Genomic DNA, 17,436 nt, shown 5'->3' on the forward strand with positions numbered 1-17,436 from the left:
GTTTGTGTACTTTCCTCTTCAGCTCACCCTACTGGTTTTCTATGGAGTCTAGGTCAGGAGGAGACTATTTTTCTTTGAAAGACTGAGGGACTGGAATGGCCAAGGCAAAGCCTTGATTCTGTGGTCAGTGAACCAGTTTTGTGTTGATTTTGATGTTTACTTTGGATCATTGTCCTGCTGGAAGATTCAACCGCTACATGCTTTAAACTTCATGACAGAGGCAGCCAGGTGTTGATTTAATTTTGTATATTCCGACCAAAGAACCTAGTCCCAGTGAAATGTCTGGTAATGTTTGGCAAACTGTAAGCTCTTTTTATAACAGGAAAGTCATGCTTATGTATCACCTGTCCACAATTTTGGAGACTTTCAGATGCAAGATTCTACTAATATCAGACTGCAGCTGTGATTCTAGGAGATTGTTTGGGCACTCAAATTCACTCAATTGTTAACATCTCCATTTTATATTCAGAAATACTGAATGCAAAAAAATTTCAACTAACTTCTAGGAAATCACGGTATCACATATTATGAAATATTTGACTAAAATACAACAGAATCAACATTTCCCTTACCCAAGGCTTGTTTGATTGGCATGTCTGAATTACTGCCCAGACAAACACAGCCAGGTCAATAGACTAGATACTCTTTTGATCGATAACTTGCAAGCCAATCACATAGTTAAATAACAACTATAAAATGTTGTCATCTGTCCTGGTAAAATTACCTAAATCTGGCCTTTGATGGTTTGATTGATGAGTGCCAGTCAGGGTTTGTGAATGGTTGCCACATACTCCATATGTAAGTTAGCTCTTGGTTTGACTGATTATGATTTGGTTTTGGATCCTACATTCTTAGACTTTCAAAAAGCCTTCAATACTGTTAGCCATAATCTCATTTTTTACTGTATTATGTTTCTTTGATTTGATCAATTATCAATGCAGTGAAAACACTTTATGTAAGCGGAACTTGTTTTGTTAAACTTATATCTGGGACAACAAAAAATGTCCTATTCACAGAGGTATATTGGGCTGCCCTCTTTCTTTTCCTAGTTAATCAGATTTTAAATTTCAATTAGAATAATGTGATTAAAAGTATTAGAATTCAAGATAAAGAATAAAAAAAATGTCCCAATTCGCAGACGACGCCCCAATTTTCTTATATTGGCCATTTTTTATTCCCAAATGTTTCGCCTTTTTTCATGTTTGGGCTTTTTTCACATTTGTCACGTTTGGGCTTTTGGTTTTGTCTATTTATATGATTTTTTATGATATATGTCTTATTTTCTGTTGTTCTTGTTGTTCTGTAGGCCTACGTTAACACAATTTCAAGTCAATAGGCACGAATACGTTTAAAAAATAAAAAAAAAAGGTCAATAAACTTTAAACAATACAAGTTTAAGTTTATTTTGGACCTTAAATTCGTAGTATTATATTGATTATAATCGTCTGGCTTACTCTTATAAAAACTCAGTGGTAGCAACAACGCGTCACATTATACAGCCCTACACATTTGTCACGTTTTTACACTATGATTCCAGCATATGCTTCTAAAACTGTGGAAACGGAAACTTTCGGTTCCACCCCCTTGCGTTTGTAATAACGCTATTGGTAGTCTGATCGCTGGTCTGCAATACAGTTGTGCTGAAATAAATAGCAACAGTGTCTGCTGAATCCTTCTTTCCTGCAGAGGAACAGCTCCAATCTGGACGTGCAAAGGTATGATACGTGTAATATCAACATAGGCTACATGTAGATTGCTTAAAAATGCAAGCAAATAGTCACATAGCCTGTGTGCGCAACGGCTGATTCCTTTTGACAAAGGGCACATGCTTGTTTCGTGTCGTACATTCGTAAATTAGTCTTGTGTTAGCGAAAACGTTTTTTGTTTTAAATAAGCAAACGTGCATAAAAGAATGTCGCCTAGTTCATGTAAAGTTAATGTCAGATTTGACTAATGTGTTGGCTTCTTTTCATTATAGTAGCCTAAACTCTGTGACATGCTAGATTAAATCGTTCCATGTTATTTGCAGTAAATGTCAGGTTAAATATTTAGATTGTTGTGGGCGTATCTCATTGATCGAACTTTGTGTGACCCTGCAGTGCACTCGATTGAGCAACTATCCTTCAATGATGAGCCTTTTCTTTGGTGGGTTTCACTACTTTTTGATATTCATTTATTTTTACAGACTCATTTTAAAAAACTTTTCTGTTGCCCGGCTTGGAATGTGATATCTGGTTCGTGAACGAATCGAATCGTTCTTTTGAACCGGTTCTTTTCAGTAAACCAGTTGAACCGGTTCGCCAAATCGAACTGAGTCGTTTAGGGCAGTTCGTGTTTGTTCCAAACACTGTTAACAACTCAATCAGAGAACGTGTCAGACGTGTCCGACATTCCGCCTCAAAATCAGTCGAAGTACGAGAGTCCTAGAACTAGGCCATGTCTACTTCTGCAAACACTTTTTTTGCAATTCAGATTTCCAAACATGCGGTTCTCGATGTCGCAGTGATGCGGTGATACACTTCAAAAGTGTATGGGGCCCCTGCACAAATGGGACCCTGTTTGTAACCGTAGCTTGTATTAGTTATTTTACAGTGCCTTAGCACTACTGTAGCCTGCTGTATCATACTAAAGGTGATCTTATTAAATATATTTTATTTTAACGGGGTCATATGATGTTGCTAAAAAGAACATTATTTTGTGTATTTGGTGTAATGAAATGTGTTTATGCGGTTTAAGGTCCAAAAAACACATTATTTTCCACATACTGTACATTATTGTTTCTCCTCTATGCCCCGCCTTTCTGAAACGCGTCGATTTTTACAAAGCTCATTGGTCTGAAAAGCGAGGTGTGCTGTGATTGGCCAGCTATCTAGTGCGTTGTGATTGGCCGAATACCTCAAGCGTGTGACGGAAATGTTACTCCCCTACCATACTGTGATGCCCTGTCAGGCCGGAGTGATGACTCAAAAACATGAAAACCCATTATAAACGAGTAGGGATGTAACGATTAACCACGAGCCGGTTGAAAATCGATTCAAATATGTGACGATTCAAATCGAGATGCTAAACAAATCGCGATTTATTTAGGGGTAGTTTATGAATCCATGTCTGAGGGGAACTTGCTGTCTTTTCAAAGAGAAAGGAAAAATTGAATTCGCATCATATGACCCCTTTAAATTCAATATAGTAATACAACATATTAAATACATATGTTAATTGTTTCCTATTTTGTTATTGGCATGTTATTAACAAATTATTAAAGATGATCAAACATGATAGATTTAATAAGCTATACAGCTAGCGTGCTAACATAGGCTAATCTAGCATGCTGAGCAGGTAAAGAGCCATTATAACCAATTTATATACCATTATAAGTAACATAAATTAAAAAGACAGTTAAAGTCATAGTTAAGATAACAAATCGAATGTGTAGGTTTTCCAGTCAGACACTATTGGTTTTCCAATAAATGCCCTTTCAGTCAATGGGATCACAAGTTTGGACTCAATTGTGCAGGGGGATGAAATTGCCCTTGTAGGCCATGAACTGTTTGTAAAAACCTACTCAAATGAAAATAATAACGATACAATAAACTATGTGTACAAGTCAGCTTATGGTATTATGCACTTGAATCCCAATATAACCGTTTTCTCAAAAGGCAAGTGATCGGCAGCCATCTTGGGAATGCAGCTGTTTTCAGTCATGGAAATAGATCCCCTGTCTAATTGAATGGAGACTGATTCTCAAACTGATTCACCATAATCACTTGCCAAAATCACATTTTAATAACATATTTAAAATCAGCAATAAAATCACGAACAACATGGACTGTATAATAAAAGTTGCTTCTTACCCTTATGTTCATTGACCCTTTTTCAAGGTTACTTCATTACACAATTACATAAGTGGCGACCAGTAAATGTCTTTTACACCATTGAATTAATCATTAATTCAACTCAACATATTTATTCAAAAACACAATTGTTTATGGCACAGGCTGTTTACAAAAGCATAAGAATTATAACAGATGTATTCCCCTATTTCTGACAACTGGTCTTTATAGAAAAAGACAACAGTAATAGTCTTAATGAAATTGATTATGGGTTTCAATAACATTCTTATATCGTTTAAATAGTGTATGGTCATCATTAGTGTTTTTACACATTAATAAGTTCTTCTGCCTTCTCTTTCATTCCTTGATGCACAAGATTGATTCATATACTGAACTGAATGACCCCTTCTTCTAGTTACTGTTTCGGTCAGCAGGTTGTCATTCACAAACAAATGCTATTTGTTTACCCCATAATCTTTGTAGGCAGGAAAAAGCCACACAGAATCAATAAGATCTTTTCCTGGCTGTGCTATCTGCGGTGTGTGGGACTTTGGAAACAAATTCTCGACCTTTAATTGTATAACAAACTGCAATGCTGATGAACAAAATTTGCATGTCTACTATAAATCTTTTTAGAAGAAATATGGTTTAAGCACAAAAAAGCAGATTAAATATATGTTTCATGGTTTCTGGTTTAAATCTGTTTTGTTCAGTTTGGCTAAAAGTAAAGAAGAAGTTAAAAGAAACAATTTTGTTTAAATGGTATTTCTGCTTCACAGTGTTGATGTGCAGAACATACTGGCTAACTTTATTTTTATTTAGTTTTTGTTGTTACATAACAGGAACTGTGCATATTTTTAACATTTTAGCATTATGTGAACTAATTATGTTTGTGCTAATTTATTCAGGTGGAAACAATGTACATGATTAAATCATAAAAACAACATAAATCCAATTCTTTCTTTCTTTCTTTTTCTTCTTTTGTCTTTGGGAAAATAAATGGGGAATGAATTGGGGATTATTATATGTAAGTGCATGCCTGTACATTAGAGCTGCACTTATTTCATTGCACTTGTTGAACAAGATTAACTTGCATGTCTATCTGAATGAACAACATCTAAAGTTTATTAACAAATGACATGAAAGTGTCTGCTAAATAACGTGGGCCAGTCGTGGCCTAATGGTTAGGTTTGAGTCTCGGTACCGGCAATAATTGCAGTTGGGGGGAGTGAATGTACAGTGCTCTCTTCCACCTTCAGTACTACAACTGAGGTGAGAGCCTCAAGCAAGGCACCGAACCCCCGGACACCGCAGCAAAAATGGCTGCCCACTCTCTGGGTGTGTGTGTTCACACAGTGTGTGTGTGTTTGTTCACTAATCACTGCTCACTACATACTTGGCCACATGTCATGTCCTTTCCTTTCCTAAATGAATAAATGTAAATTGTTTTGGTGACATTTCAACTTTATTGACTGCAGTTGTGTAGCTTTGAGGTAATTCTTAAATTATAGCATCACATTGCATTGCAAATGGATAAAAAGTTTTCTTTAATGTGTACCAACGTCTGTAAAGTTTAGAACAGTGCCTGAAAAAATTGTTTCAGGGCAGGGTAAATGTAGTTTTAACATAGTTCCAATTCCCCTTTTTCCCTCCATATAGGCATATGATATTTGGAATGGGCAGAGCAGAAGGGAACATTTTTGTGACTAATCAATAAAATAAATACATAAGCAATGGCTACAATTATAGTTATACAATTATAGACTACAATTATAGTTCATTTATCTTTCTTGGAGCTTGACACATCTGTTTCACTTTGATTTGTATGGACTCCTAATGTATGACATGTTGCATGAGCTCCTAAATTGCATATAGCGAATTAAGCAAAATTATGCCAAACACTTATGATACGTGCACACATAGAGACATTTACACTCATAGAAGCTTGTTGTCAGCACTGCCCTACAACGTTGTCAATAAAATAGTTCAGCCACCTGAAGGGTACATGACATTTCTCTGTAGTAAGGTGGTAACATGGCTGCTTTTGAAGAAGCTAAATAAATGTACAGCTTTTCTATTACAGAGACATAGACGCTGATGCCAAACACTGTTAAGAGCCACACAGACTATTTTTTGAAGAATTTTAAATGTCTCCTCAGTATTACTCCTTACACTTGTGGGTCAGATTTTATAAAAAAAAAAATAGGATATAATATTGGGAGTTACAGACTTTCCTGTAATACCTGTATTAAAAATTTTAGAGCTAATTTAATTTTGTGAAGGCTAGTAACTCCCTAAACATCTATGCTGTAAAAATTGCATTTTTTGATAAAAACAGATGTACATAATCAATCAATATAAGATAATTGAGTTGTAAGAACATCCAAAAAGGGTAGTTGACAATTCTGGCTTGAAATGCTCACATTGGCCTCATTTTCCAGTCCATCTTTATTATTGAGCCCTGTTAAAGTTAAGTGTCCTGCTCAAGGGCACAATCATGATAGAGGTTGCTAAGTGAATTCCCTATTCACACTTTGCACATGCTTACCAGTACAAACACTGATTCACTAAGCAACCGTTTTGGAGGGTTCTTCTCCAGTGGTAGGCCAGACTACCTGAATTTCCCTTAAACATGGTCTTGCATAACAAGCATAGGCTTGTGAATTAATTCCAAAGCAACTTGACAAGCAATTTATCATAAGAACAATATCTGCAGTACAAAATTCCAAAATTTACTTTTTAAGACGGAGAGGTAAACAAGCTAGAGAAGTGAAATGCAGAAAGAGAGTAAAGAGAGGTTTTTATTTTAATTGTTATAGGAAGTGCATATATTTACAGTGCTTGTAAAAGATGTCATCAAACTATTTTATACTTAATTTTAGAACTAATATGCTAGCATGTATAGTAATAGTAGTAGTTGTGTATGTAGTCAATAATAGTTTTTTTAACCTGTATATGTTCCTTTCATTTCAGATGAAGATTGCTGTGATTGGCCAGAGTCTCTTTGGACAGGAAGTGTACAAAGAACTGAAGAAGGATGGCCACATGATTGTTGGTGTATTCACCATCCCTGACAAAGATGGAAAAATGGACCCACTTGGTAAGTCTCTTGTTTCTGTTAGGATCATTGATGTTACTCCAAAAGAGATAATTCTCTCAATATTTACCCATGCTATACCAGGTTTATATGACTTTCTTTCTTCTGTGAAACACAAACAGATTTTTCTAAATATAAGCCACCTCTTTGGGTCCATTTAGTGTGTGGAGTCCTTTGAAGTTTAAACGAACACACAAACAGATACAATGGTATTCCATATGACCCCAATTAAGTCTTCTGAAGTGAAAAAAAATTGTTGTGTAAAAAAAGTGCTCATATTTAAATATTATTTATAAACGATCATTGGGAACGTCATCAAGTTTGAGGGACTGATACACATTATATGGTCTCAGAGATGGATTCTTTTTCTAAAAATCTTAATTTGTGTTCTTCTGAAGAAAGGAAGTCATATATCTGGGAAAACGAAAGAGCCAGTAAATGATAACAGAATTTAGATTTTTGCACAGATGTTTGGAGTGAACATTTTGTCCAATTTTTACATGTGATTTGTTCAGACCAGTGCCAAAATATGGCAGGCGGGCTGAATGAAAGGCAAATTCACTCTCTGACAGTAACAGTAACTCTTATGTAACAACAGCAGCTCTGCTCTTGCACCAAACATTCATCTTGGTCTGAATCTGTCCTTTTTTCAAAAATACATAAAAAATGGAATTCATACATAAATGGAGTTCTTCTACGGTGAATATGTTTTTATATACTGTATTAAAATATCATGGTGATACAACTGTTCTGTTAAATTGCTGAACTGTTCATAATTAAAAAAAAAAAAACATTCATTAAATTCATTAAAATTTGAATATTTATATAAAATGTAAATCATTTAAAATATACATGTACTATCCATTAAATATAAGTAATGTGATGCAACCAACATTTATAAACATGCAGAAGAAAACTCAAGACTATGTGTTAAGGTCAACAAGTCTCTTGAAATATAAAATATGACAAGACAAGATCAGTTCAGGTTGTAAATGGCAAGACAAATGAATTCAGGTCGTTAATTGTCTTGTTGTGGGATTCCCCAAAATGTAATGAATTATGAATTAGCTGCACTATGGAACTTTGGCCAACCTCTGTCTTTGAAAAATAAAATTGCCTGTTATTTGTAGGTGTGCTTCGCCACTGCTCTTTTTTGAATATGAATCTGAAAAATAAAACACAAATGTTACACAAATTGAAATAAATCTTTAAACTTTCCACAGCGACTGAGGCAGAGAAGGATGGCGTGCCAGTGTTCAAGTTTCCCCGCTGGAGGCTGAAGGGAAAGGCCATCACAGAAGTGGTGGATCAGTATAAGGCAGTTGGTGCTGAACTGAATGTTCTTCCTTTCTGCTCTCAATTCATCCCTATGGAAGTGATAGATCACCCAACACACGGGTCCATCATTTATCATCCCTCCTTGCTGCCCAGACACAGAGGTGCCTCTGCCATTAACTGGTATGTCTGTGTGTATGTGCGCTTTTTGTGTTTTATTACTGAGTATGTGTATGTGTGTTCTTTTTGTGTTTTATTAGCACATGTGTATATGTATGGTAATTAGAAATATTATTCAACTGCTTTGACCCCAGTATTTGGTGTCAGTGTAGGATGTATTGATTTGAGCCGTAAACCAAAAGTAGGTCTGGGGAGGCAACAATTAATCAATAATCTCAATAAAGAAAATAATCAACAATAATTTTCTATGGCCAAAACGCATCTATGAAAAACAGTGGAGGATGCAGAGTGAACTGCTGTGGAAAAAATATGTGTTTAAAAAATATCATATTTTATTTTTTGGGGCTTGGCACAATATTGTATTCACTGACAGAAACAGCATGAGGATGAGCAAATGATAACACAATTCTCAAATGTGTAAATTATGTAAAATTGCGTTGTTTTAACATAATTTATGTTTTGCTATTTTGTGTCCTCTAAGGACTCTGATTCATGGTGATAAGAAGGGTGGGTTTACTATATTCTGGGCAGATGATGGACTGGACACAGGACCAATTCTTTTACAAAGAGAATGTGATGTGGAGCCAAACGACAATGTAAACAGCATCTACAAACGCTTCCTGTTCCCAGAGGGAGTCAAAGGCATGGTGTGGATCAATGCAGAAACTTCTACAGCTACATCATATTGCAAACTATAGTATACTATGCATGAAATTTAAAACAGAATTCCATTCACCGTTTTAATGAGAGCACCCTTGGATTCTTGTGTGTGTGTTTTTGTTTTAGGTGGAGGCAGTCAGGTTGATTGCAGCAGGTACAGCTCTGAGAATAAAGCAACCAGAGGAAGGAGCCACATATGAGTGTATTCAGAAGAAAGAAAATTCAAAGGTGGAGTTCTCTAGCAAAGCACAACAGCCGATATATAGATGTATAGCTTCAACCTCATTGTTGTACACAACATTTAAACAATAACTATCTATGGTTGGTTGAATAGATTGACTGGAACCAGCCAGCAGAAGCCATTCATAACTGGATCAGAGGAAATGACAGAGTACCTGGAGCCTGGGCAGAGATTGATGACAAAGTGAGTGTTTTAATTAACACACACAACAGTACAGGAAACATGCAGAGACTCTTAGTCAAATGCATTAAATTATGTGCAAAAACTTCTCTTGTTGCAACAGTATTGTTTTAATTCTTTTGGTAGAATGTTTCATTTTATGGATCAACACTGTTGGAAAATGATCATTCTTCAAGTAATGGTCAACCTCTGGAAATCCCTGGAGCAAGTCGACCAGGTCTGGTTACCAAAAATGGCCTTGTTCTTTTTGGGAATGATGGCAAGAGGGTAAGGACATGCAGAGATATTTTTAATTTATGCTATTAAAATTGCTAAACTTGATAAAGATAAAACTTGATATAGGCACAAAACATAGTTAATATAGTACCACCTATTTTAGGCAGGATTCATTTGTGCTAGCCTGAGTAGTTGGGGGGGGTTGTGACTTTGCCACCCAAATTTAAAGGGTTAGTTCACCCAAAAATAAAAATTCTGTCATAATTTACTCACACTCATGTTGTCTTAAACCTGTATGTGTTTATTTCTTCTACTGATAACAAAAGAAGAATGTTGTTAACTGAAAAACTTGAAAAAAGAGGAGAAAAAACTATAGAACAAAGAAAGTGATTCCCTTTTGGAATGACACAAGGGTGAGTAAATGACGACACAATTTTCATTTTTAGGTGAACTGTCCTTTTAAGTGCAAGCTGCAATCATCACGGTCCAAGCACACGTGAAGAGACCATGGCCAAAATAGACAAATTCAAAAGAATAGATCCTGTTGATGCTGCGGATGCAATTGCTTTTGAGTCAAATGTCAACTTCTTCAGTCACAGATAGCACAATTAGGTTTTTCTTAAAGGGGTCATATGATGCGATTTCATTTTTTCCTTTCTCTTTAGAGTGTTACAAGCTCTTGGTGCATAAAGAAGATCTGTAAAGTTGCAAAGACTAAAGTCTCAAATCCAAAGAGATCCCCTAGCAACAGAAGCATTTTCAGTGGAAACATGCTACACAGAAGTCTTACTGTTTCAGTGTTTCAAAATGAGCCACAGCTGAAAAATCAATTAGATCACATCTTAGAAATGATGTACTGAATCAAAATGTTTTTGTCATGAGGGTCTCTAGATTATCAGTACCAAGTTTTGTGTGAACTGGACAAACAGCCTGTGTATTACTTAGAAAAAGTGTAAAATGTATAGAAATTTAAGCCCTACATTTCCTTTTGTCTCAACTCAAGGATTCAGCAGAATTCTAGCCCATATGGTAATGGACAATAACATAATTGTACTTGGGCCCTACTAAGATTAAAGTCTTTAAAAGAATAGGTCATTATTCATCCCTCACTCACCCATGTTGTTCCAAACATTTGACATTCTTTGTTTAGACACTTTGACATTTTCAAAATATCTTTTGTGTGTCACAGAATAAAAAAAATAAATAAAAAAAATCATACAGGTTTAGAATAACATGAGGATGAATTTAAATTGAATTTTCATTTTTGAGTTTTCATTTACACATTTACCCAATAAAATGTGCAATGCAAGTCTGTAGATGAGCGTGTGTCTGTATTTAAGTACATAAAGTTTGTTTGTACTTGTGTATAGTTACTTGTGAAGAATATGCAGTTTGAGGATGGGAAGATGATTGCTGCATCCCAGTATTTTAAAGCTGCTGTCAGTTCCACTGTGGAGCTCTCTGAGGATGAAAAACAATTTGCTCAGCAGATGAGGGTGAAAATATATCACTCATTTCATTACTAGTCACCATGATATTCTTTGTGTTATTGATATTCTTTGTCTGTATGCTACAAACCTGTTAGTATTAAATACTACTTTTCTACATTCTGAAAGATAATGTGTGTTGAAGGCAGAAGGTTAGAGTATTTATTGCTTTTTTGTCCAGGTGGTGTGGAAGAGTATTTTGACTAATGTAGAGAAGGTTGAAGACAGTACTGACTTCTTTAAATCTGGTGCTGCTTCGATGGATGTAGTCAGGTAATATGTGAATATATAATTCTCATCATGCAGTACATACATGTACATACTTGATTTTGCTAAGATTTTGTCTTATTTTTGTACTATAGACTGGTGGAAGAGGTAAAGTTGAGGGCAGCACAGTTGCAGTTGCAGAATGAGGATGTTTACATGGCAACAAGCTTTGAAGAGTTCATTCAAATGTGTGTGAGGAAGCTGAGAGGAGAGGACGAGGAAGAAGAGTTCACCGTAGACTATGTTAGTATTGCATCTGTTAAATGGGTAGTAGCTTATAATTATATATATTTTGTCTTGAAATATATATACAGTACATATATAACTTATATACAAAAATGCAATGCTGAAACGGACACTATTTCAGCATTTTACAGAATATTACAAATGATATCAGGAACTCTAGAAGTCCAAGTATACACTCATTTTAAGTTTGATGCCTGCAGTACATTCCAAAAAAGTTGGGAACGAAGAATGATGTACTTGATGTACTTGTGATAGTAATTGTTGTATGTTTAAGTGGAAATTTTAACATTATTTCTATAAAGATTCAGATTTTTAATTTGAGATACTGTAGATCTAGACTTCAAACAGTGGTAAACATCGCAGGTATCAAACTTAGAATTACTGACTGTTTATGAAAAAACAAAGTTGATTAGGTAAATTGGCTTTTATACAGTTTTTTTTCTTTTGTGTGCGTGTATGTATTTGTAATTTTGTATTTTATGATTATGTATCTGCATTTCTGTTGTAGGTAGAAAAGAAACTGAACAACATGACAATCCGAATCCCACACCAGCTTTTCATAAATGGAGAGTTTGTAGATGCTGAAGAGGGAAAGACCTATAAGACCATTAACCCCACTGATGGACAGGTACACAGGGGACACAGTTTCCTTTTTCACTCTGTCTTTCTGCATTATTTATTTTCTTCTTTTTCACATTCACATTTCAACTTTTGTTTGTGTAGGCAATCTGTGATGTGTCCTTAGCTCAGATCTCGGATGTGGAAAAAGCAGTGGCTGCAGCTAAAGAAGCATTTGAGGAGGGAGAGTGGGGCAAGATGAACCCCAGAGACCGAGGCAAACTACTCTACAAGTACATGCATTTTATATTTAAACACTGCAGTTACACATAGGTTTCTTTCTTTCTTATGTTTCTGCATTGAACTGGTAATTGTTTGAATAACGTACTTACCAAATTTGACTCTGATTATCTTTGCTCAGACCATACTGGCAAAAAAGTTATGAAAATATGAGCTTTTTGATTGACCAAACTGTTCTCTCATTAAGTATGAATACATTCGACAAGGATGACTACAGAAAGGAAATATACAACTATATGTGATGGACGATGATTATTTGTAACACAGTCTCTGCAGTGATAAACATATGAGTAAAGTTTCATAATTGTAATTGTGTGTATGTGTCTATTCTCCAGACTGGCTGATCTGATGGAGCAGCATCAGGAAGAGTTGGCCACTATTGAGACCATAGACTCAGGAGCAGTCTATACTCTTGCCCTCAAAACACACATCGGCATGTCTATTCAAACATTCAGATATTTCGCTGGCTGGTGTGACAAGATTCAGGTTGGTTTGTTATTTATCAGAATATTTATTTATCAGCCATCATTTGTGATGTATGCCACAGTGTCATATTTAGGATATTCTGTTATTAAAGTAAACATTCTGTGTTTTTTTTTCAAGCTTTATTCACCTTATTTAAACATTTTTGAAATAATTTTTTTGGAATAAAACAAAAGTCAAATTGAATTTTGTGATAATTAATATGCACTGAATGCTGTTGATTGAGCTTAACTTGAACTGAACCCAGAAGATTACTTTAAAGCTAATTTGACTGCATTGTATTAGAAACTACAGTTTTAGTAATATAAAAAAATTTACATATCCTTGTGTGTGTCTGAAATATATTAAATTATTCTCCACAGGGCTGCACTATTCCTATCAACCAGGCTCGACCTAATCGAAACCTTACCTTCACCAAGAAAGAACCAATTGGGTAAAATCAACTCTCCCCATAAAAAATATCCTCCATGTTTTTGTCCAGCCTCACCATGAAAAAATCACCTCAATTACTATGCATTTAGTTAATCTGGACAGAGTGTTGAGAATATTTAGCTCTTGTTTGTTTATGTTCAGTGTGTGTGGAATTGTCATTCCGTGGAATTATCCACTGATGATGCTGGCATGGAAGACTGCAGCCTGCCTAGCAGCTGGAAACACTGTGGTGCTCAAACCTGCACAGGTAAAGAACTGAAGTTTATATTAAAACAAAAATGCACATGGGCATGGCATATTTAACCCGAACAATATACACACACACAGAATTTAAGGACTCTGTTTCTGCATTCTATTCTAGGTCACACCTTTGACTGCTCTCAAGTTTGCTGAATTAACTGCATTGGCAAAGTTTCCGAAAGGCGTGGTGAACATACTACCAGGATCAGGTGCATATAAAACAAAACATACACAATAGAGTTTAGTATAGCCCAAACCTGTCAATGAAAATGAACTGATGTACTCTAACTGTTTTCTGTACACAATTCAATATCAGTATTGTAAATTCTTTGCACACTTTATTTTTTAGTACATCTGATTAATTCAAGCTATCTGCTTGTAGATTCATTGGATATTTGTTACATATGTAAATTTCAGGGTCTCTGGTTGGTCAGCGGTTATCTGACCACCCTGATGTTCGAAAACTTGGCTTCACCGGCTCCACTGAGATTGGCAAACAGATCATGAAAAGGTGAATGAGCATCTGTTTTAAATCTAAACAATGCTGGGGTTTGAGTATCTCTTTAAATTAAAGTTTTCAGATTTCAGCTTTTGTTGAAAAGCTTGAACATCAAAAAGCTTGTGTATCTTGTAGCTGTGCAGTCAGCAACGTGAAGAAGGTTTCTCTTGAGCTAGGAGGGAAGTCTCCTCTCATCATTTTTAATGACTGTGATCTGGACAAGGCTGTCAGAATGGTTTGTTTACCTCAGTACCGTCACACAATTCTATTTGCAATGTAAATGTTTGGTTATAATCGCAGACATATTTTATACCCTCCACACACACTTCTTGTCTACAGGGTATGAGCTCTGTGTTCTTCAATAAGGGAGAGAACTGCATTGCAGCAGGGAGACTTTTCATTGAGGAATCTATCCATGACACTTTTGTGGAGAGAATGGTAAAGAACAATATATATGGTTTAATAACTTCATCTCTATTTTTACATATACTGTATTCCTTTTGATTACCTGTGGCTGAATCAGCTCAAGCTTTCGGAAGCAATTTGAAGCTACTAAAAATATAGTCATACTAACCTCTTAAAATAATTTAACTAAGACCATTTGATTTTAACTCCAGTGTAAAAGGCATACTGTAATAGCCTAGATAAGTTAATAATTCATGATTTTATAATTAATTTGCAACTCCAGTATCTTAATTCAAAGCTCATAGCATATATAACTGCATCTATGTAGGTGAGTGAAATAAAGAAGATGAAGATTGGTGATCCACTGGACCGTTCCACAGACCATGGCCCCCAGAACCACAAAGCTCATCTGGACAAACTGGTGGAATACTGTGAAAAGGGGGTCAAAGAAGGAGCAAAATTAGTATGTGGAGGGAAACAAGTGAACCGTCCAGGTGTGTGAGCATATGCATAAGTCTTAGTGAGGGACAAAGTACAATGTTGTTTACATCTTGTATCTCTATAGGTTTCTTCTTTGAACCAACTCTTTTCACTGACGTGCCGGATCACATGTATATTGCTGTTGAGGAGTCCTTTGGGCCAGTCATGATCATCTCCAAATTCAGTAATGGGTTGGTAGAAATAAGCTACTTTTACCTCTAAACTGCTGATTGTTTCACACCAGTCAATCTATATAAACTCAATTTTAAATTATTTATAATAGATTTAACTGTATACGTTGTACAAATTTGTCAGAGTTGTAACAACATGACCAAAAGCAACATTGTAAACTGCCTTTTCCTCAATCAGAGATGTTGACAAAGTGCTGCAGAGGGCTAATGCTACAGAATATGGTTTAGCATCAGGTGTGTTTACACGTGACATCAGTAAGGCTCTGTATGTGAGTGAAAAACTTCAGGCCGGCACTGTGTTCATCAATACTTACAACAAGACCGATGTGGCTGCTCCTTTTGGTGGCTTCAAACAGTCTGGCTTTGGCAAAGATTTGGGTAAGACAAAAATACGATTGTGTGAATGATATAATTATTTTGATGCATGATAAATGAATTTAAATAAACACATATCCAACAGGTTTTTTGAGTAGTCATTGTACTATATTTCAGTAATCATTTATCTTATAATAAATACTTTTTGTATATTGTTTTAACTGGGTGTATTTCTCCCCAACAGGACAAGAAGCTCTGAATGAGTATCTAAAAACTAAATGTGTCACTGTTGAATACTAATAAAATACTGGACATATAGTGCACAGCATAAAATGATTGCATTTTAATGCTCTAAAGTGGCAGCTAAGGACCATTTCAGTTTAGCCTTCAAGTAAATTGTCATGACTTAGTAATTATTTGTTTTGTGTGTAATAATGGATGGATTACATTTCAGTTGAGGCAATTAAGAAAAATAAATCACAAGATCCTCTTTAGTTCTTACTTTCCTACTCTTACATGGTACCTGTAAATGTCTTACTGTATATAAGCTCAGAGAATTCAAGGATCATACATTAGATTTGTATCAGTTATTATAATGAATGTTGTTTCACTATATCATTTATTTTGAGATAATTGTTTGAGATAAAAGTTGAGATACTGTGAAATAATGCCTGACTAGCCATCAAAAATTTTTGGCCAGCCACAGGGCTCACACACAGACACAACACATTCACACCTCCAGACAATTTAGTGTCTCCAATTCACTTGTGCTGCATGTCTTTGAATGAAGGGGGAAATGGCGCACATGGAGAAAACCTACACAGACATAGGGAAAACATGCAAACTCCACACAGAAAGGCCCCCGGGCTCAGCCACAACTTGAGGGGACCTGCTTGTTAGGCAACGTTCTGTCAGGATCCTGCTGCATTCTAAATTCCTAGAGGAGGGTCTATGGGTTGGGTTCCTTCAGGAATTTCCCATGACTCCCTGTTTACTTATAATGCCCCAGCTATTTCTAGCCATGCAAGTACAGCTCCTATCTGTGTGACTGGGAAAAAAGTAAATAAATATGTAGTCATATGAAATTTACATATCAATAACATGAAATCAGAAAAAGATATGAAAACATTGCTATCATAGGCTAAATTGTGCTTTTTAAGGTAAAAATGTGCACTGATAGCCTAAGCCTACTGATATGACAGTAATTGTTCATTTGTAGGCTATTAGCTGCATACAACAAAAACAGTTAAAAAATGAAAACTGTGAGAAAACAATCTACTACAACTTGAGAAAAATATTAAAAAAAGAAACTAAAGAAAAGAGAAAGATAAAATATATAACATTTCATGATAAAAAAGATTTAGAGATAAAGGTCAAAAGAAAATAAGTGTAATACGGATAATGAGCAAAAGTCCCTCGTATTTTAATTTATTTATTTTTAATTATTTATTTATTTTGTGGTAAACCATAGAAAATAAAGCACTGGACACAACCTTCTTTTTTTCAGCCATGTTTTCTTGTGTGGTTGTGTCCATTAAGTCCTTTTCTTGTCATTGTGTTTCCCATCTGTAGAGACCTAGAATTGGGCCCAATCCCAATCCTACCCCTCTGTTTCGCGCGTTCACGTGAAGGGGTAGGGGTGTCTCGATTCTCTTTTGGTTGGAGGGGTAGGGGTAAGGGGAAGGGCCAGATAGCTCTTCAAACGAAGATTTTTCGGGACCACACTTCAAAGGAAGGGGTATGAATTATCTCAGCATAAACCGGCTACAGCGGCAACATGGCTGCGCGAGCGAACAAAAAGACACATAAATGTAAGCATTTTTGGCATTAATAAAGATTTTAACGAAAAGTAAT

General features: G+C 35.6%; 1 protein-coding gene across 1 annotated transcript; it reads left to right on the top strand.

Moving 5' to 3' along the window:
- The first annotated feature begins 1,618 nt into the window (after nucleotides 1–1,618).
- On the top strand, nucleotides 1,619–16,272 carry LOC107755669 (cytosolic 10-formyltetrahydrofolate dehydrogenase-like). Its single transcript, XM_016572559.1, has 23 exons — nucleotides 1,619–1,715; nucleotides 6,804–6,930; nucleotides 8,151–8,385; nucleotides 8,864–9,029; nucleotides 9,169–9,270; nucleotides 9,377–9,466; nucleotides 9,590–9,730; nucleotides 11,050–11,175; nucleotides 11,348–11,439; nucleotides 11,529–11,676; nucleotides 12,188–12,307; nucleotides 12,403–12,530; nucleotides 12,873–13,023; nucleotides 13,383–13,453; nucleotides 13,594–13,699; nucleotides 13,814–13,901; nucleotides 14,110–14,203; nucleotides 14,327–14,426; nucleotides 14,531–14,629; nucleotides 14,925–15,090; nucleotides 15,162–15,267; nucleotides 15,446–15,645; nucleotides 15,827–16,272. Exons 2-23 carry the CDS (start codon nucleotides 6,804–6,806, stop codon nucleotides 15,880–15,882), a joined length of 2,712 nt encoding a protein of 903 aa, XP_016428045.1. The 5' UTR covers nucleotides 1,619–1,715; the 3' UTR covers nucleotides 15,883–16,272.
- The last annotated feature ends 1,164 nt before the right edge of the window (nucleotides 16,273–17,436 follow it).

This window comes from Sinocyclocheilus rhinocerous, unplaced genomic scaffold, assembly GCF_001515625.1.
Source record: "Sinocyclocheilus rhinocerous isolate Xijiao unplaced genomic scaffold, SAMN03320098_v1.1 scaffold4217, whole genome shotgun sequence".
NCBI lineage: Eukaryota > Metazoa > Chordata > Actinopteri > Cypriniformes > Cyprinidae > Sinocyclocheilus > Sinocyclocheilus rhinocerous.